General features: G+C 40.8%; 1 protein-coding gene across 2 annotated transcripts in view; it reads left to right on the top strand.

Annotated features, from left to right (window-relative positions):
- Positions 1-7,801: 7,801 nt before the first annotated feature.
- The window catches only part of PTCHD4 (patched domain containing 4), a 180,557-nt gene continuing 165,120 nt past the window's right edge, over positions 7,802-23,238 (top strand). Inside the window, exon 1 of one of the 2 annotated variants that reach the window (XM_034990951.1) lies at positions 7,802-8,227. In XM_034990951.1, the coding sequence (XP_034846842.1) occupies positions 7,802-8,227 (426 nt within the window). Of the gene's footprint in view, positions 8,402-23,238 lie in introns of both variants that reach the window. The other variant, XM_034990950.1, reaches the window with a different exon arrangement.

Below are 23,238 nucleotides of genomic sequence, written 5' to 3'. Positions count from 1 at the left end.
GTAGAAAATTTAAAGAAATGATAAAACTGACTAAAATTTAGTTTGCTTTGTGTTATCACCATGCATTGTCATTTTAACAATGTCAGTGGTATAATCCTCCTCCCTGTTGGGATAGACCGTGATTTTATGTGACCCTTCTGCCTCCTCCCCAAGTTCTCTTCTTGGTACTTTTTTTTTTTTTTTAAGATTTTATTTATTTGACAGAAAGAGACACAGCAAGAGCAAGAACACAAGCAGGGGGAGTGGGAGAGGGAGAAGCAGGCTTCTCACGGAGCAGGGAGCCCGATGCGGGGCTCGATCCCAGAACCCTGGGATCATGACCTGAGCCGAAGGCAGACGCTTAACGACTGAGCCACGCAGGCGCCCCTCTTACTGGTACTTATATATCTCTTTCTCTCTGACTGCGCGGGGCAAAGACAGAGCTAGGGAGTGTTATCTTCTGTTGCTCTCTGTAATGATATCAATGTTGGTATCTGATGATGCAGCAATAAATGTGGAGTTGTAACACGGGGCGACATCCCTAATGCTTTCCCACTAGAGTAGCTCTTCCATAGTGAATCTGATGCTCACTTCCACTCAATGATTGGCTTCATAAAATTCATTCTTTTCCAGGATCTGATGGGAGAACTGCCTTGTCAGGAAATAGGATGCATTTTCATGGTCAGACCTGAAATTAATGAGCAACTTGTCCTTTAGGAGCAGGTTCCTCTCTGGGTGCCGTAACACCACTAAAATCCCAGGTTGATAACCACCAACTCAATTTGATTATGAGCACCACACTTTTTGGAAAATGTGTAACTTTATAACAAACAATATGAGAGAAGTATACTACTGAGTTCAACCGGAAGAGAGAAATATGTTTTTCAGAGTAATTTCAAGAAGACCTTGCTAGGAACATTTAAAAAAAAGAGAGAGAGAGAGAGAATTACTACTGGAAAGAAGGCAAGAAGGGAAGACAAAAGGGAAGGAACAAAACTGGGGGATATCCTTCAGGGTTTTTTTGCACAGCCAATGGATTGATCTGTATTACATTTGGGTTTACGAAAAAAAATTAAAAGATGATTTTAAAAAAAGAAGTAAGATCTAGGGATGTCTGGGTGGCTCAGTCAGTTAAGCATCTGCCTTCAGCTCAGGTCATGATCCCAGGGTCCTGGGATGGAGCCCCACATCGGGCTCCTTGCTCAGCAGGGAACCTGCTTCTTCCTCTGCTTGCTGCTCCCCTTGCTTGTGCTCTCTCTCTTTCTGTCAAATAAATAAATAAAATCTTTAAAAAAAAAAAAAGTATGATCTACTTCTTCCCAAATTAGAAAATTTTTATTTAAGGGCACCTGGGTGGTTCAGTCATTAAGCGTCTGCCTTCGGCTCAGGTCGTGGTCCCAGGGTCCTGGGGTCGAGTCCCGCGTCGGGCTCCCTGCTCCATGGGAAGCCTGCTTCTCCCTCTCCTGCTCCCCCTGCTTGTGTTCCCTCTCTCAATGTGTCTCTCTCTGTCAAATAAATAAGTAAAATCTTTAAAAAAAAAAAAAGAAAATTTTTATTTAAATGATTGAAAATGGAATGTGTACAAAGCAACATGTCATCTTTGTACATTGTCCAATAAGTCTCTGCACAGAGCTGTATTTTGGCAGGCAGTCTTTCATCTTCAGTCCAGCTATTCCCCCGTGGCCACAATATTCCAAGTATTTTTCCAGCCTCTCTATCTTTTCCCAGACTAACACCAAAGCTCGCATTCTCCTCTGTGCTGGGCCACTCCCAACCCTCTGGGACTCCCTGTTTGATATTGTGCAAAGAGTAAACAGGAAAGCAAGGCAGGGACTCCAGCAGGGAATGGAAGTTTGCCCTTGTTAAAATGTAGCAAACCTAGCAAATGAACCCCATGAACTCAACTTCCAGAAGATTATGGAATCATAGCGGAAGGGCAAGGTACTGATCACTTAGTCCAATTTTATTACTTTCCATGAGTTTACAGATGTAAATCTAAGGCATATTGACCTGGAATGACTGAACCAAAGTGATACAGAGGTGAAGCAAGAGGGGAACCTAACTAAAAGTTAAGAGAAAGGAAAACCTTGATGTTTGAAATCTTCTCTAGAACTTAATCTTAAATTCCACCATAGGAAAATACTAGTTCTGGCAAAAATTTGGTACTGAGGATTTACTTATAAATGGTATAATAATGGATGCCTACACTTATGTTTCTTTTTTGGATACACTATTTTACGATTGGAAAGAGAATGGTGTTTATTTTCTGTTTTAAGCACATAGGGTGCAACAACATGACAAGGAGACTGAACTTCTAAGCCACATTTGATGCACAGTCTTATCTATGATGAATTTTTGGTTATCAATTAATGCAAATCCTATCTAAACTTCCTATTGCTTTTATTAAATAAAGATGCTTTCATAAACTCCTCAACCATTTCCAGTCCGTCATTTCCTACCCGTACAGAAATGGCGATTGGAGATAGTGGATTTTCCCAAAGAATATTTGTACCCTATGGAAATAAAGGTAATTTTTAAAATATCAAATATGATTGGACTTCTGCTGCGTCATATTATAAAGCTATTAACATAAATGGATTACAAATCAAAAAAACAATTCCTTTGTCGGATAATGAGTCTATTTTCCATTCAGAAAAGTATGGTCTCCAGAAACTAATTTGCTCTAAGCCGAAAAATTCAATACCCAAGGTTAATGTCAGCTGCCCAACATCCAAACATCCCTGCCATAACATTATGCTTCTTCCTAAAGAAACTTTTGTTCAAAACAAAACAAAACAAAACAAAACAAACTAACAAAGTAAACCCCACATAAATTCCCACATGACAATGTTCTCAGAGAGGAGGCTGGCTCCATTCCCAGCCCCACAGTGAGTCCAGATTGGTCTAAGCCAGTTATTTGTGTTACGTTCCTCTCACCAGTGATTGATTTAGACACCGGCATGAGAAATAAGACTGAAGAGGAAATCCGTTGGGGGTCTCCTGGGGAACGCTTCTTCACTCTTAGAAGAGATGCACAGAAAGAAGCAACTGCTTCTTCCCCTGGATCTTGTTTTGTCTGGTTGTGTGGTCTGTGGACAAGAACGAGCACAAAGCTCAGGCTCTGGGGATAGGCAAAGCAGAATAAGAAAGAGGACTTAGGTTCTTAATGACTCCCCTGAACCTCTAAATTAACAAGCTCTATAACTATCATTCTTCCGAACATTGTGTTGTATTAGATAAGAAATGTCCTTACAGTTTAAAACAGTTGCAGCCTGAAACACCCAAAATGATCAAGACCAAAATTGCCTTTAAAACTGTACTCTCCAATGTGCCTTTCCTAGATACAACAGGTCTGACTAAGAGTGCCGGTGGTACAATGCAAACTCCTTAAAACTACCACAGAAGAAGTTCAAAGAACATCTTCCTGAAGCCCCAAAGCCAGCATTGCTTGAAATGGCTGTGGTGGAATGAGTTCTGTGTGAAACTGCATTATTCAGCCTCTCTTGTGACGAAACTCTAATCTTAGGATGTAAGAGGATGAGATGTATGCTATTCCAGACTGAGCCAAAAACACCTCCCCGGTGGGCTCCTCTAGGATGGTTCCCTCTTGTAGCTGGCTGGCTAGGAAATGACCTCAGGAATGTCCTTGGAAGCCAGGAGTTAAAGGTGGATGAATGACTTGTGGAACTGAGGTCTATATTTTCCTGCTAAGCAGGAAGATCCATAACGGACTGTTCACCTTGAACAAGATAGAAACTTGTATTGTGTTATACCGCTAACATTTAGAGGTTTATTTGTTGCAATCGCTAGCATTACAGCATTAGTTAATACAACAAGAATTGCAGTGTTTTGGTGAATGGTGATATGGATGAATTGACAAGTGGGTAAAGAACACAATCCAAGTTCATAAATAAGGAAACAGGATCAGAGAGTCAGGTGTCTTGCCCAAAACACCCAGGAAGTAACTTGTGTAATTGGCCTAGAACTCAGCCATTCTGAGTGCAAATTCATGTTTTTCTGGTGTCCTATCCTGCAAAAGGCCAAGTGGATAAATTCCAACTTGGTTCCAAGTCTTGAAAACTGATATTGACCAACACATATCAGAAAAGACACTACCCATATGTACCAAAGCACAGATTTTTGTGTTCTTACTGATTGGTCTCTAAATGCATGGCTTTCAGCTTTATATTAAGCTTTATTTTAAATCAGGTTTGCTAGAATTATCATGTGATTGATATCCAGTGATATTTTAGTGCAAAATTAACTTCCTCTAGGTTAATCTGGAATATTGCTAACATTTCTCTTCTTTTGAACATATACTTCATCTTTCTAATGAAGCCATAATAGTATTTGACATTAGCTTTTTATAGTATTAAAATTAAGGAACCATGCTTTTCTTCTTTCCCCTATTTTTTTCCAATAAAAATATGTTTTTATTATAGAAAAGCAATTTAAAAATCACCTGAAGTGAAAGGTTACAGGCAAGCATGGAAAAGAGGCTTCAGTGATCCATGTGGCAACAGATTAGAGTCAGAGGACATAAGTGTAAACTCATGTTTAGCTTAATATAGATATGGAGAGCCATATAAAGAACTTTTTATAGATACTCACATGCACAGATTAGTATATAGACAATCCCCAATTTACAACAGCTCAACATATGATTTTTCAGCTTCATGATGCTGTGCATCATGCTGCATTCAGTAGAAACCAGACTTTGAATTTTGCTAGCCACAGGCAGTAAGACAATCTCTGGTGATGCTGGGCAACGGCAGTGAGCCCAAATCCCCGTCAGCCATGCAATTAGGAGGGTGAACAACTGATACACTTATAACCATTCTGTTGTTCACTTTCAGTACCACAGTCAATCAATTTACATGTGATATCCAACACTGTATTATAAAAGAGGCTTTATGTTGGGGCACCTGGGTAGCTCAGTCGGTTGAGAGCCCGACTCTTGACTTCAGCTCAGGTCATGATCTCAGGGTTGTGAGATCGAGCCCTGTGGTCGGGCTCCATGTGGAGCCTGCTTAAGATTCTCTCTCACCCCCTCACTCTGCACCCCCGCCCTCCATACACATGTGCACTCACTCTGTCTAAAAAAAAAAAAATAGGCTTTATGTTAAATGATTTTGTCCAACTGTAGGCCAATGTAAGTGTTCTCAACATGTTAAGGTAGGCTAGACTAAGCTATAATTTTGGTAGTTTAGGGGTATTAAATGCATTTTGAACTTACAATATTTTCAACTTACTGTGGGTTATTAGGACATAACCCTAGCATAAGTTAAGGCAGATCTGTACAGCCATGTATTTCCTTGATGTCAGTCGAGAAGTCTTAGAAGTGATGGCACCACCACGCAAGCAGCACAGTTAGAACCAGATTTCTGCTTCTAATACCACTGTCTAACGAAACAAACCAGGGCTTCTTAGAGAAATGGCTGATACTGCAGCAGGAAAGATACAAGACAAGCCTGGAGTATCTTACAGTGCAAGAAAGTACGGGATACTTTTTTTTTTAAAGGACCCAATAATAATAATGGGTTATGTCAAAGGGAGACAGAAGCCAATGGACAGAGTTGGAACAATTTGAGCAATAAAGTAAATGGAGTGGTATTGAATTATAACCCAAACACAACAGAAATATTTATAAATACCCATGAGTCCATACTGATATAAAAACATTGAGGGGCGCCCGGGTGGGCCAGTCAGTTAAGCATCTGCCTTCACCTCAGGTCATGATCTCGGGGTCCTGGGATTGAGTCCCATGTTGTTGGACTCTGCCCAGTGGGGAGTCTGCTTCTCCCTCTCCCTCCACCCCTCCCCCCACTCATGCTCACTTGTGCTCTCTCTCTCTCTCTCAAATAAATAAATAAAATATTTTTTTTAAAAAAATCAAATAAATAGAGTGGAATGGAATAGAATAGAATAGAATAGAATAGAATAGAATAGAATAGAATAATTAGAATAGAATAGAATTGAAATCCCGTATAGAAGCGTGGGCTGGGTGGAGAGCCATCAAGAATATTATAAAAGCTATTCTTGCCCGCAGTGGGGATGCAAGCTGAATGGTCACCAAGGTCACTTTCAGTTTAAAAGATTGGAGTTTTTCTTTCATCTTGTATGTAACACTACCTTTAAACTATTACTCTTAAGCATTGCCCCTGTTTTTTAGCTCTCTGCAGTCTCTGATTTCCTAACTGAAAAATTGATTCCACTAGCAAAAATAAAAAGCATCTATTAAGAGGATGAGTTCTTCAGCTTGTTTGTATGCATAGATGGGCACATCGCTAAGTATGTGATGAAGAACAGGTCCTTTCACTATGATTAAGAAAGTGTGAATAAATCATCTCTTGAAACTCAATCTTCTCTACGAAGTCAATGCAAAAAGAACAGAAGCTTTGGAAGGCAGGTCTCCAGTTCACAACCAAATTTAGAACTTGTCTTCAAGACTTCTTCATATTCTTTCCAGAACATTGGGCCTTGTGAAAGGTCCCATCAGTAAAAAGTAAAATACACACACACATGCTTATTAATAGTAAAGCTTTTGAAGTTGATGGGATCTGCAGGTGAGAGTTTCTCACCTTCAGAGTGGTAGGTACTGAAGGATGAATTGTACCTGGTGGGAGTTTTCTTCCCTCTGTGGTGAAGTAAACTCAGTTTTACACATCAGATGACTCCAGTGTGTTTCCCCCTAGACAACTAGTCCTCTTTATTCAGGCAAAAACTGTGTGATGGGAGTCCCAAAATGTTTGTTTCTGGAATTCGACTCACAAGAGAAAATTAGATAGCCTCTTCGTCCACTTCCTATCAGAGTAAACCTGATGGAAGGGCGAATGGGGGAAGGGAACTGAAACCAGCTTTAAGAACTTTTTGTCCTAAACTTCACAAGCACAGAAAGTGAATGTAACATTTTTTGGGAAACCACACATTGCCTGTGGATCTTCACTACCAACACGCAAGACACACACACACATACACACACACAGCCCCCAAGCCATAGGCGACTGCTACTGGCAAATGCCTCCTCTCCAGTCACCACAGCTAGGAAAGATTTCCTAGAGCCCCAACGCACCACAACAGATGGGGTCTCTGGCAGCCCCGGGCTGCAGCCCACTAGTCTGTGGAATGACAGCGTGGAAGGTGTTGCAAGGAAATCCCTTGCATGCTTTGTGGTATGTTAAAAATGCAGCATCATCCTCTTTGCTCCCTTTTCTTCAGCAGAAAAGCAGAATTCGAGGGCACAGGGAAACCGGAGGGGCAAAAAGGCGGCTTGCCTCCAGGAGCCCTCCCTCCACGCCCCCCCCCCCCCCCCCCCCCCCCCCCCCCGCCCCTTATGGGGCACATGCCTGCTTCTTACAACACCGAGGCACATGGTTCCAGTTAGGCACCGAACCCCATCAGGACCGAGAGGAAATCCACATCTGTGGGACGCTCCGCACGGAACCACCTCCAGCGAGGGGGGCCGGGGGACTGCAGCACGGAGATGAAGGGCTAGACCGAGGGAACGCTGCTCATGCGGTGAGAGGGGCGCGGGAGGAGGCAAGAGCGCGGGGAGGCAGGGGAGGGGTGGGCCCCGCGGTGCCCCCACAGCGCCCGCCGCGGGCCCCCACGCGCGCTGTCGATATTTGCCCGCCTTGCTGCAACTTGCTGCAGTGTTTGAAAGAGTAGTAGGAGCGCATGGAGGTGGGGCCGGGGAAAGACCAGGCGGAGTGGTTGGGGGTGAACGCGGAGGGGGTGGGGAGGCGGCGGCGTGGGGAAGGGGGCTGGCCCGGAGGGGGTGGGATGGGGGAGTGGGGGGTAGCCCGGCGCTTACACATGTCACATGTGCTTTTTAAGACGGCCGGGAGCGCCTGCGAGCTGGATCTGGTGGAGGATGCTGCGGCAGGTGCTTCGCAGAGGGCTCCAGTCGTTCTGCCACAGGCTGGGCTTGTGCGTGAGCCGGCACCCGGTCTTTTTCCTCACCGTGCCCGCAGTCCTGACCATCACCTTCGGCCTCAGCGCGCTCAACCGCTTCCAGCCCGAGGGCGACCTGGAGCGCCTGGTCGCTCCCAGCCACAGCCTGGCCAAGATCGAGCGCAGCCTGGCCAGCAGCCTTTTCCCCCTGGACCAGTCCAAAAGCCAGCTCTATTCGGACTTACACACCCCTGGGAGGTATGGCAGGGTGATCCTCCTCTCCCCACCCGGGGACAATATTTTGCTCCAGGCTGAGGGGATCCTGCAGACCCACCGAGCCGTGCTGGAAATGAAGGTGAACCACAAGGGCTATAATTATACTTTTTCCCATCTGTGTGTGTTGAAAAATCAGGATAAGAAATGCGTGCTGGATGATATTATTTCAGTGCTAGAGGATCTCAGGCAGGCTGCCGTCTCCAATAAGACAACAGCCAGGGTGCAAGTGAGGTATCCCAACACTAAATTAAAGGTATGCTCCTCCTGCATGCTTCTGCCAATTAAAGAGGCAGCACTTCATTTCTTGCCCTAAACAAGCAAAGAAAATGCAGAGGTCTCATCCTTAAGACTCAGAAGCTAATGCTTCTTTCATTTCTTGGGTGGGGGTGGGGGGGAAGATGGGCAACTGAGTGAAGAAAACAGGCAATGAATGGTATGACTAGATATTAAGAAATTCAAAGCCAAACAAAACAAATGCCAAAATGAAAAAAAAAAATGGAAAAAAGTTGTTTCTGAGACCCTGCAATTACATCTTTGTTCAGGGTTAATAAATCAGTGAATGGAAGGGGGAGGGGGAATCCTGAACAATTTGGGGGATTTCTTTTCATTATGGGGCTCGATGTATTTCTTATTACTGATTACACATCCACCTGGTGCCATATCCACCTATTTACATCTTCGGCCTGGCTTGATTTTGACATGCAGAGATTTTTGTGTTTTGGTGCCTTGGGAGTGTGTGTCTGGAAGCAGTGGATATGAATGTAGTAGGGATTCCAGGAATTATGTGTAAGTGTGTTAGCACAGCAAAAGAAGCAAAAATTTTCTGTGTGTAAAAATGGGGATATGCAGCTAACTGCTGTACTAGTTCCTGAGTCCTGTTATCTTCCTTTTCCATGACAAATTCCAGACCAAACCAAGATTATTATAACAGCCCAATAGCAGAAAGAAGAAGAAAGAAAGAAAGAAAGAAAGAAAGAAAGAAAGAAAGAAAGAAAGAAAGAAAGAAAGAAAGAGAAAGAATTCTACAGTCAACAAAAATTACAAAAAAAAGAAAAGATTATTTCAGCATTAAATATATTGTGCTGTTTAAACTCTCAATTCAAATTTTGTTCCTCAAATGAGATTTCTAAGCTCATTCTACACTGTCAAGATTGAGCTGCTGCAGGCAATGAGGCATGCAGTCTCCAGGTGACTGAAGTTTCAGGGACAAATGTGACTTCCAAAAGAGTCACTGCACCATTTGTATGCTCAACCCTGTGCATGTTCAGAACCAAGAACTCCTAAGACAGGTGTTTCCCAAGAAGGAGGAATTTTCTTTCTTCTCATGTATATAAGGCTATATACGTGCTTCCATAGAGATAATGGGATAGGAAGGACCTCAGTGTGGATAAATGGATGGCCTAATATAGTAAATCATTAATACTTCTGTTTATGGATTTGATATAGTCAGCATCTATACATGATTTAAAAAGAACTTTCTCAGGGTTTTTTTGTTGTTGTTGTTGTTAAAAGGCTCTTTTTTGTGCATTGAGGGAGGACTTAATGCACTTAGAAACTAGGGATACCTCAGGAAACCTCATAACCTGCCTCCTTTTAACATGTTGTCCTTGTTTAAATGCATCCAGAGGCTGACAGGGTTTCAGCTTTACAAAGGTGAGCAGTCCGCTGGGGTTTACTGAAACTAGACAGATCATTCATCAGCTTGAAATCTAGGTAAGGGCTTGCCTGCTTCACACTTATTGAAGGAAGCATGATGAATATATGTGGCTGGGCAGCATGCTTTTTGTTACCTGACTCCTTTACCATCAACATTATCACTTGCTACAGAAAAGGATGCAGTGGAGAGGTGATCTTCCTAGTCTACAGTCTGTTACCTGAGTTCATAGCTATGCCAAACATCTGGTGTAAAGAAAGGTTTGAAACTGTTACATATACATAAGCTTCAATTTGTTTTCCCTATGGAGGCAAGTTTGCAGATTATTCACATGCATTATTAGTTGGGTCCCTTATTTCCTTTATCCAGCAGTACTCTTCAGGTGTAAGAGGTTTGTCCAGTCAGCCACTGTCCCAATATTTTGTTTACCTGGCAATATCATGATGACATTTCAGTATAAACCCCTGAGGTCTTGGATTCACTCATTTAATAATTGGTTGTGCTCCTATGATTTACTAGGGGCTCTTCTAGGCCCACAAGACAGAATTTGGGGTAAGAAAAAAAGGTTCTTATTCTCATGGGGCTTAAAAGTAATATATGTCAGTATCTTCACCCAGAGTTATCTGAGAGCAGGGACTCTACAATTTCTGGGTTCCTGAGCCAACACCACACTAGGCCTATAACTGGTGCTCCATCTAAACTTTTTGGCTGATTGGTTGGTAGATCTACATCTTGGTAGGAGTCAGTAGGTAATCAAAGAAGAATGGAGTAATTGATTACAAAGGTCAGTGTAGTAATAGTAAAATTATTCTATTAACCATAAAAAGAACAGGAGAATTACACATTGGCTCTATCAACTGTAGACCCTATTCTGCTACATTCTAATGTCAGTGCCTCGTCCAGTGTGCTGGCTTGACTCTCTCTGCATGGCGTCAGTGGGAGTTGTAGAAGCTGTTCGGGAAAATGAATCCTTTGAGTCTCTTTTGAGAGCAGTAGGCCCTTTCAAGCATCCAGAGGTAATCTCACCCATGTTAATGTAATATAATATATAGTTTGTGCAGTACCACGGATACCTAGAATTTTATCCAAGTGTCTCCAAGGACTCCTAGGTTAAGAGCTTGGCACAGAGCAAAATGAGATGGCCTTTTGTTTGGATTACATGTTATTTGGAAATGATTTGGATTCACATGTGGCAGTGATTCTCAGAGGGTGTCCCTGTGATGCTGATGTGTAGTAAAGTTTGAGAACTTCTGGTGTATGCAATTTGAGGGGAAATTTTATACTTACATTTTATGGCTCTCTAACTCATTCTGCTTTCCTCTCTCATACTTGGATCGCCACCCTTCCCAACTCAATATGGAAAATTTTCATGATGGAAGATGCTATTGATGGGCCAGGGAAGCAGGAATTGTGGAAAAATGCAAAATAAATGGCACTGGCTGCGTAATGTGAGTAGGAATTGTCAATCTCTTGACATGAAAGAAGCAGTAGGTCAGTTCTTGGAGATCCTCTGTAGATATGTAAACACTGATTGACAGAAAGAAGTAGCCAGAAACAGTTCTGACAATTGGAAGGGCATCTTCCAAATATTATTAAGACACCCAAATATTCCTGAGCACAGAAGGGTTTAGAACTTCTGATAAACATGATTATCTTGACAAGGTGATCCAGAGAAGCAGGGACATAGAAAGTTGGCTGGCATGGAATTCCAAAGAGAGGTTCAAATAAAGCTAGTATGAAAAAAACAGGAGTCAGCTTAGGATACTACAGAAGATATGAAACATACACACATTTTCAAAAACTGTGTAGAAAAGATGCCAAAATCTACAATTCCTACACCTATGTAATATGAACTCTGTAAGTGTACCTGTCATTAAAATATTTATATTATTATATCCATTATTATATCCCTGATTAGACACAAAGGTCATGTCTTATATTCCTTCTATGCATGCTATTTATGTTCCCCCACTCCAACCTAATCTGATTCTTTGTAGGTAGTATTCATATCATTGATTAGCCTATTAATTTGTACATTTGCACTGTGATATCATAAGATTATCACCACTTTTCAAACCTCTGTGGCATGCTTTTATTTTTAAAGGTATTCTCTACATTCTCTAGATTTCTATAAAGTGTTTTTGGTTTAGAGGCCTTTTTTTTCCACTTAGTAAACCTACATATTGTATAAGTTAATAGAATGTGGCCAGACTGAATTTTTAAATTAAATACATAACATATTGCTGAAACCAGGCTCTCGAATAAAATGAATCTGGCACTCAAAATCCTTAAGCAAGGACTGCTCTGGACTCCAAGAAATGTTTCCATGATTATTCAAGTGGCTCAGGTGTTTGCAGGTGGTATTACTCATTGTAGGCCATCATGCCCTCACTTTTCCATCTGGCTAATTCTAAGAAAGTAACAATTTCCATGTCCCCAGTTCTTTATTTTACCATGGTGAAAGGCACAGGTAAAGAAGAAGCAGACAAATGTGGTCCATAGCAAGTGGTAAGGAAGAAATGAAACAGATTTGGTTCCCCTGCAGCCTGTCCTCCCTGTTAAATTTCATTAATATCACACTTATGAACAGATGTTTAACCGGAGTGTCTGTGCTTTAATATACCACACTTAAGAACAGGAGCAAAAAAAGACTTTCCTCTTTTTTAATAAGGTACAGTGTTTCTCTGGGTACATTTCAAGGTTTGGAAGATGTTGCCTCTGATTATTTAGTTCCAATCTCATTGGAAGGGCAACTTAAGCCAACATGGAGAGTGAGGACCAACATTGTTTTAGAAACTTCCAAGAAGGTCATTCTATAGACCTCTTTCCCTAATTTATTCTAATATCTTATTAGACATCCATGTCAGGATCTTATCTCAGGATATTCTGATTAAACGTACCTTCCTGATTCTATCTCTTAATAGGGGAAAACATTGCTGCCTTATTGAATATTCTCATTGTGTACTATGTGGTACTGGAGTTTTATACACACCATGTTATATTTCCAAGTTTATGAGTCAGGGGAATATTTTTATTCTCATTTGATAGGTAAGGAAAGTAAAGACCAGGAGGTTAAATGACTTCTACAAGGTTCCCAAGGTAGTACATGTTGGAGCTGGGATTTAAATCCAGGTCTGTCTATACCAAAGTTCATATTCTTAATCACAATACTATATTAGGTCCTATCATACCCTGCACCATTCTTTGTTACAACAGGCCTTTGTACTAAGACAAATCTAGTGCTGTAATTCCCAAGCCATCTCAAATCCACACTAAAAGACTACTGCTGATCTTTCACAATAGTGCCCCTGCTCACTCAGAGTCACCAGTCCATAAGGTGGAGAAATGAAGCCTCATTTCTCTTATTCACCCAAAAGGGAATGAAACTTCCAGTCTGGACAAACTCTGCCTGCCGTGGAACCTGCTACAAATTGTTTAGCAAATTTCTCACTGGCACATGATTTCCTCTTTAATACCACTTTGCACCAACTCAGAACAAACAATGGTGAGGCTCCAAGATCAACTGCAAGTGGGAAGCCTATAATGTGGCCCCAAGTTTTCAGATAGAGGATTTTGTGCCAGACAAGCTTGGGTGTTTTTGTCTTAAATTGGCATCAGGAAGAATGATTGATGTGATAGCATGGGATAATACAATGCAGACTAAATTGAGAAATGTTCAGAACATCTAAGTTCTAAAGCCAGTTCTTTAAAGATTTGTGTGACAATGGACAAGTCTCATCACCAGTCTGGGCCTCAAGTTCTAGTATTCTTCTGTAACATTCCACTATGTAGTAGATAAATACCATCACAGTGGATTTGGGAATATATATTAGAATATTTTTTCCTGTGGAATAAAGTAGACGTGTTTGGTTAGATGTGAACTATGCTATTGAATGATGTTAATCATAGTTTCCTAGTGAAATTATTGTAAAATCTATTTCCTAGCCATCATGTCAGGATTAGTTAATTAAATTTTTCTGAGTGCTGGTTTAAAAACTGGTCCCCATACAAAGAGAGCAAGGAGAGACCAAAGAAAGAAGCAGGACACTCTAGATTGGAAGACGGCAGGTGTAATGAGCAAGAGAACTTACCTACGAGGCTTGTCTTGGGCAGCACCACGATGAGTAGACCTCTATACCTGCCTGCAAGAATCTTAAAAGTCTATATGGAGGCCTAACTAGGTTCAGTCACATACCTGTCCAGATGGTCTCAAAAACACATTGCTCTCTCAGGACTCCATCCTTGAAAACGTCTCCCACTATGAGACTAGTGGACAGAACATACACTCCAAGGCCAGGGAAGGGGATGAGGAGCCTCTGATTGCCCAGGTCCGGCTCATGGGTCAACTGGCAGTTATGTCCTCTTGATGACCTCCTACAACACTGAGCGTCCAAATGGGCAAAAGACTTGCTTGTTATGGGGGTCTATCTCCTTCTCCTTGGCTTTAACAAAGACCTATTCTTAATAAACTAAATAATTTTCTTAATTTTTTACTCTTTTCATTTTTGAAAATCAAAATCATTTTGAAAATCTTCTGGTACTTCCCTCAGTGGTGTAGGAGTACCACGAGCTTGGGGTAAGGGTAAGGAAAAGAAGTGGAAGAGACACATCAACATGGTAGAAGCACAGGAAGAACTAAGGCCACTCCCGCCACAACATGAACCACTCCTTTGCCTCTCCTGCCACTTTAAGCAACAATTAGCTCTGTTGTTTTCTTAATCTTTTCTATGACACACATTATTTAACTGAAACAAGATATTACATTTTGCCTTTATATTGTATTTGGAGAGTATTTTCCATTTTAACCCAGTAGCTATTACATCATTATTGGACCACATTGCCTTTAATTCAATTTTAGAGTGATCAACATATGCTCAAACCTATTCTAGATACTTTCAAACACTTCTCTATGTGCTCAGTATAAATATTTTTAAAGAGGAAGTCTGGAAATTCCAAGATTCTAGATTTGCATAAGACAGCTCTAGATTGGACAGCCGGTCTGTTTCTTCCCTGAGTCAAAGAGATCACCCCAGGGGGACCCCTCGCCAGGGTGAAATCCTGGAAGTGACTCATTTCTCTGGATTGTTTCTGCCTGCATGCTGGTGGATAGGGTTACATTCATCACAGCCCTGGCACACAGCAACATTTAGGCAATGCTTATTGGGTGGCTTATAAGGTTGGCTTATAAGGGTGCCAAGTTGCATTGTAAACCACAAAATCAGTTTTGTTTTGTTTTCTAAGACCTTGTTCCCCAAAGTGTTGCATATGGACCGGCCGCAGCAATATCACCTGAGAGCTTATCAGAAATGAAAACTCCCCAGGTCACACCTGCCTGGAATCTGCATTTTCACAAGGCCCCTAGATGACTCATATGCATCTGGAAGTTTGAGAAGCTCAGGTCTAAGACGCAAGGTTGACCTAAGTATTCTTCATTCATGGCTGAGCCTAAAGTAACACATGTCAATTCAGACCAAAAACACCCATAAGAAAATTGAGTAATCGAGCCTGTAGCCATATCATTGAGTCATATGATAGAGACATTGAAGAAAGGCCTGGAGAATTAGTGAGCAGCTATTTTTTTTTTTAAAGATTTTATTTATTTATTTGACAGAGAGAGACACAGCGAGAGAGGGAACCCAAGCAGGGGGAGTGGGAGAGGGAGAAGCAGGCTTCCTGACGAGCAGGGAGCCTGACGCGGGGCTCGATCCCAGGACCCTGGGATCATGACCTGCGCCGAAGGCAGACGCTTAACGACTGAGCCACCCAGGCGCCCCAGTGAGCAGCTATTTCACACTGAGAAACACTTGTCCCTATCATCTGTAGTCGGGCCTGTCACGTGGTTAAGCTTAAAGCTGATTACTGTCGTTCAATATTTTCCAAAGATGTTGAAATTAAATCTAACCATCTCTTTAAGAAAAAACATCAGCAGCATTTTTCTCAAGCCCCTTTGCAGTTATTTCACAAGAGTAGCAACATTAAGGCTTAGTTAGCCTAATTATGTTAATATAATATGAGAACACAAGGTATAGGAACTATCCATAGGAGCAAGAGTATTTGGGAAAATGAAACACGGAATTACCGTGGAGCATATTTTTAAAGTGGCCTTGCAATCCATGCTTTTCTCAGGCAGGATTATTACGGCAGAGCCATTCACTGAAATCAAGGCTTATTCTCTGTCATTCAACGGAATTCAGGGCCTCTGAAAGGTACCTGAAGAGCAGCGCTCAGAATGAATGAACTCTGTTTAGTTATAGGATTTGTGTTAGAACAGCCAATGTTTTCCCTCCAGAGCTACTCTCCCAACGTGGAGAGACCTCACCTGGGCCCCTCTGACTTTCCTCCGCTCTCTCAAAGGCTGAAGGCAAAGTACAGGCTCTGGATTCTGGAAAGCCAAAAAATGTTCAAAAGGTTCTCATAGCTTCAGACGGTCCTTGAATATTCATGGCAAATGGAGACTTGCCTGGATGGTTCAGGTTCAGGCTCAAAGTTTATATTTCCCTTTGAATGTTCAGGTCTGTGCTTTCACCTCACCGGGTTTCTTAATTACATGGAGGGAGAGAGTGTTGGGTTCTGATTGTCACTGCAGGTCATGCTAATATGGGCAAGATGCACATTTGATTCAAAAGCCATTCCTGTGCACACTCATCCAGGTAACAATTGTGTCGGCTGCATGCCAGGCTCTGTATTGGGCACTGGAGATTCTGTGGGGTACAAAACAGATGTGCATTCGCCGTCCAGGAGCTTGAGCCTTGTAAAAAAGACAAAAATCACATAAATTCATAACCACAGATTATCATGGTGGGAAAAATACATATGCTGTGAGAGTGGGATGAGAGGAATACCAAGTCTTGGGGTGTTGGAAACAGTTTTCTTGAGGAGGTGACTGTGAGCTGAGATCTAAGCTGAGGCAGTTGACGTGCATGGTCTGGATGGTAGACACAGAGTACAAAAGGGAGGACATGTACCTTAGAAGCATTGGATGAGAGCCACTGTGGATGGAAGTTTCCAGCGATGATGAGGAGGATGCTGAGGGCCATTGTAAGACTTTCTTGAGGGTTGGTGTAACACAAGTTAGGTCCAGGTCTATGGATGTAGACTGTCTGTGTTTAGATCTTTGCCCCATTAGCTCTCTGACTCTGTACAAATTATTTTCACCTCTTTGTAACTCAGCTCCCTCCTCATAGTCCCTATCTCTTAGCATTGAGTAGGTTAAATGAGTTCATGATACCTGAAAGCAGTGCTTCTCAAGCTCTAATTGTTACCTGGGGATCTTGTTAAGAACACAGATTCTGTTTCAGTAGGTCTGGTGTGGGTGACAGTCTGCGTGTCTAGCAAGTGACGCTGATGCCACGGTCCACGGACCACATTGTGAGCAGGAAAGGCATACAGCATTAGAACAGCACCCGGTTTGTTGTAAATTCTTAACAAATGCTGGTGACTTAACTCCTTGAGTGCTGATACTCTGCCCTCATCCCGATTAGCCCTTTTTGTTTCAACCCTCAAAGCTGAAAAATCTTTCTGCCATATGGTAGTATCCTTATTTCCTTAGTAAGCACAGTATGAAGGATACAGATCCCTCTGTTTTTTGCACTAAAGACCTTAAGCTGCCTCCAGGGTTATCATTCTGAATGTGACCTCTCTTTGCCAAGGATAGTAAAGAGCAGATAAGGAAAGTGTGGGACCTTGGTTTCTGTGTCCACTGGGTATGGAAGTATCTTGGAGGTTACATTTTTGTGATATTCTTAGTAGAGTAGCCTTGACCACTCTCTCCCCTAGAGGCATTTGCATCGTTCTGGTTCTCCTCCTATGTCTCTGATGGTTCTCTACTTCTTACTGGCTCCCTCTTCTTACTACTCCCATATTTATAATGGCCCCCATAAAACACTATTTTTCATTGTCCATTCTCTCAATATTCTCATTCAAGCCAAGTTTCTATTTTCTTCTACATCTATGATTCTTTGAATGGCATCTCTATTCTGTCATTTGCTCAGGCTCAGAATGTCCATCACCTGTAATTAACTCTTTTTGCCCCTACCTCCAACCAGCCAAGATATATATACACAGTAATAGCTAATTAACTAGTGGGTCCTGACACCAGGAGTTCTCCTAGCATGGTCCTTGGACCAACAGCATCCACACCACCTAGGAACTTGTTAGAAATGTGAATCCTCAGACCTCATTCCAGATCTGCTGAAACTTTAAGAGTGGCACCCAACAAGCCCTGTAGGTGACTGATTCCTACTCAAGTGAGAAAACCCTTGTTCTACAAGAATGGTGTTCAATCTTGCCTGAGTGTAGGAATCGCGAGGGTGGACTTCAAAATACTGATATGTAGGTCTCATCCCCAGAGATTCTGACTTAATTAGTCTGGAAGAGGCATGGGCATCCGGAATTTAAAAATAAATAAATAAATAAATAAATAAATAAATAAATAAATAAATAAATAAATAAATATAAAAACAAAAACCCTCCTCCACTGATTAAAATGAATTAACCAAGGTTTCAGACCAAGGTCTCCTTTTCAATTCTTTTTTCCTTTTCTTTCTCCTCTCTCCCCCTTGGGCCTTCATTACCCATTACCTATTTTATTTGTGTGATAATCTAATCTCTCTCCTATAATTTCTCACACTTGGAACATAGTCTGTGTAACAGGACTTGATTATATTTTGTTGATTATATTTTCTTCTAACCAAATCCTACAAGTGCTTCCCATTGCCTAGAGAAGAAGTTACAATCTCCTGACCATGGCCATGGAGGACTTTCCTTGGCCAGGCCCCCAACTTTCCTTCTAGTGTCAAGTTACAGTACATCATATGCTGTCACCAAACCAAAGTAAGCCCACCCTGAACTTTCCTGTTTTCTTACCTCCATTTATACTGTTCCTTTTGCTTGGAATTTCTTTCACACTGTCAAACTCACCCACATTTCTTAAAAGCTGAGGCCCCAAAGCCACTTTTTCCATGGAGTTTCTCTAAGTGCCTCCAAAGGTAGAAAACTCTTCCATGCACTTTAGAGGTACTTCGAAGGCAGTTCCCTTAGTCACAGTCTGTTATTACAGATTTGTTGCGAGTCTGCTGAAATAAAACTATATGTGCCTCATGAGCCAATAGAGCTGGTAGACTTCATTAGATAAATTGACTTGCCTGGGAGGAGCTAGCCAATAAGAAGATCTGTAGGGCAAGCCCTTGAGGGAAATTCTAAGAGAACAAGGAAAAAAGCCCACCCCAGTGAGTCTGACATTCTTAGGCTGTGTCTAAACCCTAAAGATAGATGGCCACAGAAAGACACTGAGAGCTGTGTCTGTGAGTGGTCCTGAGATATATGAGACACAAAACATGCAGCTTTGGGCCAAAGAGCCAAGAAGTCATCAGAAGAGGGAGAGAGAGACTTTTTCTCCACCTGTACACAACACACATGTGACTTTAGCTCAGGAGAGACTGCAGGGAGCATGACATGGCTTGGGCACCTGGTAGGGCTGCCAGCTTTAGCAAATAAAAATACAGGGCACCAAGTTAAATTTGAATTTTGGAGAAGCAAAGGACAATTTTTTAGTATAAGTATGTCCTATATATATATTGCTTTCTTTACTTATCAGATATTCAGATTTAACTGGGTGTCCAGTATTTCATCTAGCAGCCTCGTATTATGAAAACTCACAGAATCACATCTGAAAACCACAGCCCTGACTTCAGAGAGACCCAGGGACCAGTATCAGCGCTAAATCACAGTAGTGGTAATCAACCAAGGGGCTGGAGAAGACCAGGAAAAGTCTATCTGGGATATGGTAAAGATAGCAGAAGGATTCCCAGAGATGCATGGGTCAAAGTTTTCAGGGGCCAGAGTTCCTGTCTCAAAGTGAGGATACAAGCAAGTGAAATTTAAGTTCTTCTTACTATGATCTTATCTGTACATTCTGCCCACAGGAAACCAAGTTATGTTTATTGTTTTAATAGTTCCAAGTGTTTATTTGCTAGTGAAATTAAAATTGAACGAATAAAAGACACTTATCCAAAGACTACACTGGATAAAGGTTCCATTTAGGAGAAATGTCTTTTGTTTTATATTTTATCTATGAGAAGATTAAGAATATTTATACACAAGAGAAAAATTTAATTAAAGAATGTAGGTGATGGGTGTAGATTAGTGAAAATTTGTAGCATGGGAATATTAGCAAGCCAAAGTTTGAACCCTAGACAGGATAGGTTACCCCTGCCACATATGAAATGTTGCATTAGAAACAAAGATGAAGCATGGTATTTCACATGCGTACAACAGCACGAAGGAGTATATGTGCTATTTAGAATCTCTCTTATTTTCCTTCAAGGTTATAAGACTTTTAAGGTCAGTGATCCATATCTGGTTCATATTTCTAGCTTTAAAAAAATGCAAGAAAATTCTAGTGTTTCATTTCTCTCTTCCCAAGAACCAGGTCTTCTTGCACAGTGCAGTTTGTGGGGTCATCTCTTTAGGGCCAATTCCTGGGTGGAAGAGGCAGAGCCTGAGTAATGGAGCATGAGGACAGGGACGGTGGGGCACCAGTTAAGTGCCCCCAGAGACAGACATACACCTGCTAGAGCTCCCAGGGGGCTGAGAAGCTCAGGGTCTGAACTAGTTTAATGACCCCTTTTCATAGATAGAGCATATCTCTCGAAGGGAATGACACATAAAATTTGTATTAGCAACTTGACTTTTGTTATCATTTCATTCTTTCCAGCCATTTTTTACATTGGGGATTCTTTTTAAGGAATTGGATCCTTTCTAGGCTGAGAAATTTTAGACTTTTTTTTTATCAACTAATCACATCTTATCGGTATGTCTCTTACTAAATTCCCAACTTTATATTTTTAGTTAACTTATCTCAAAAAGTTGTTTATAAACTGATGTTATCCTACTTGACTTTTTCCTGATAGAAGAATATTTTGTTAATTGATAACTAAATTGATAAGAGATCCTCATTTCTCAGCCCCATCTCCCTCAGCTTAGTAACCAGAAAACATATTGATGATGTTATACAGCCTAAAGCAACAAATGTTTTTACTGAGGTGGGTCCTATTTCTTAATGGATTGAGATGGGAAGTGGGGCCCTTATTGACTGAGTCCCTCTTTTAAAATTTTTAAATAATGATGAAGAGGGTAATAAAAAGGAAACAGACAAATCTTTGAATCCAATTTTGTCATTTACTAGCTCTATGCCTCAGACATGTTACTTAGTGTCTTTGTCCTTCAGTTTTTCTGTTAAAAAATCATGTTATTAATATCCATTCTATAGATTTTCAAAATTTCTGGCACTTGGTAGTTTCTTAATAAATTATAGCTATTTTTTATATCAATCCGACAACATAACAAAACCAAGGAAAGTTTAGGAAACCAAGTGAAAAATCTCTTACAATCTCACTCACCAATTCTATAAACGATTTATTTCTAGTCTTTAACTATACGATACATAGTTGTCATATATGGTATATGTCTTTTTTGATCCTGTTTATTTTCATTTTTTTCATAAGCATTTTCATAATTATAATTTTATCGGTTGCTCAAAAGTTTGGCAAGTGACTGTGACATAATTTATTTAATTGTTCATTTATTGTTATCTTTAGAGTGTTTCTGGGGCAGTGTTTTTGGAACTGATCTTCACTATCTTTAATAGGCATAAGGAAGAAAGCAAAATATTCTGGCTTGTCAATAGAAGCTGTAGGAAAAGAACATTTTCTTACATGATTCTTACATTTTAAATACATTTAAAACACAAAGATGCATTTGTATCTTACAGAAGCAAGATACAAATATAGGTCAACAAGTTCCAGGGGAGCAGATGTCCCAAGAAAAACCCTGGATACAAATTAGAAGGACCTGATTTATTTATAGACCAACTACGAAATGCTGTAAATTACTTTGTTAAGGACCACATCCAAGATTAAGCTTCTAAGAGTAGCTAGTGGCTTATCCTATTATGAAGTAATTTTACTGCTTTTCACTTGCTATAGCTCAGTGATTCTCAAAAGAAAAAATCCAGGAACTTTCCAATGTTATGATGCCCTGGAACCCCTCCCCAGACCACTGAATTAGAATCTCTGGGGAAAGGGCCTGAGCATTTGTGTTTTCAAAGTATTTGTATGATTGCTGTGGATAACCAAACTGAGAAACATGGAAGGACCTTAGACCAGAAAGATCCCACCATGCTACCCAGCAACTTTGCAAAGGATGAGAGGATAAGGGGGAAATGTTGTTTCCCCTGAACCCCAGCCTCAGGCCCTGTCTGAGATCACAAAAGAAAGAGCATTTGCCTTGATACCAATAATCACAGTACCATTTCCCCACCAGGTAAACTGCCTCCATGAGAGCTCTTTAACTAAATAAACAACTTCATCCTCTCCTATAATTCCTTAATCTGGTATTGACCGGCCAGAAATGTGATGTCTTAATCAATTTGTTATGCTCCAAAGATGTCCTGGATTGCTAGTCATTAGGAAAATATATCCCTTGACACTTTAAAAGGCATGCTTACTTAATACATTTTTGTAAGGACATTAATGAAGAAAACCTGTAGGCACATGATAAATATTATTATGGTGATAGAGCCAAAGATAATAAATCTTGACAGTTCAAAGAAGTATAATACTAGGACTTGAAATAGACTTCCGCTTTTTATTAAGTTGTTATTAGCTCCTTGATTTTCACCAGGATAACCCAAATTCCTTCGTATCATGAGGCAGTCATTGTTTGCTACCTTGTAACTAATTCATTAATACTATCCATTGCTAGCCCATCCTTTTGATAAGTGCATAGTGGAAGATAAATATGTGTTGAATGAATGAAAGATCAAGTGAATTAATGATCTTTTTAGTTGTCACATTTTGAGTATTAAAAGCATGATATTAAAGAATTTCATAATATTCCCAGCCTTAGCTTAGCCAAAATTTACTTAATCTTTAGCTAAATCCCATGTCTTGTATCTTTTCACCTGTAAAAATAATATTATACTTCTTTTTTAGACATAAGAGTTCTGGGAAAGTTAACTATTAGTTTTAGCAAGCTTGAGACTTCTAACACATTCATAAACAGATCCTGGCTTCCCCAGATCAGTGTCAAGTCAATTCAGATTAAAACAGTATTAACACCATGTCTAATTAAAGGAAAAGTATGTTCATTAAAGTGCAATGAATATTTAAAGTAGTTCCAGCTACATAGGAGCCATAACAATTTAAGCACCCTTCTTGGGTCAGTGGAGAGCTTTTCCATTAGCAGCCTAGTGGATTCACAAATCATATACTCCCTTGCTTATTATTTTTAAATGGCAATTATAAATCTCTTGATAGAATGAGGTAAAAAGGATGTTTTCCTAGTCCATATGAATGATGTGATGTGTGCCACTGGCCACTGAAAACTTGACGTTATATATCACAAAAAGAAAGTTAAACGTTTGGTACCCCACTCCT

The sequence above is a fragment of the Mirounga leonina genome, unplaced genomic scaffold (genome assembly GCF_011800145.1).
Source record: "Mirounga leonina isolate KUSES-001 unplaced genomic scaffold, KU_Mleo_1.0 Mir_53, whole genome shotgun sequence".
NCBI lineage: Eukaryota > Metazoa > Chordata > Mammalia > Carnivora > Phocidae > Mirounga > Mirounga leonina.
The sequence above is the reverse complement of the archived record's forward strand: the minus strand, read 5'-3'. Positions and strand labels throughout refer to the sequence as shown.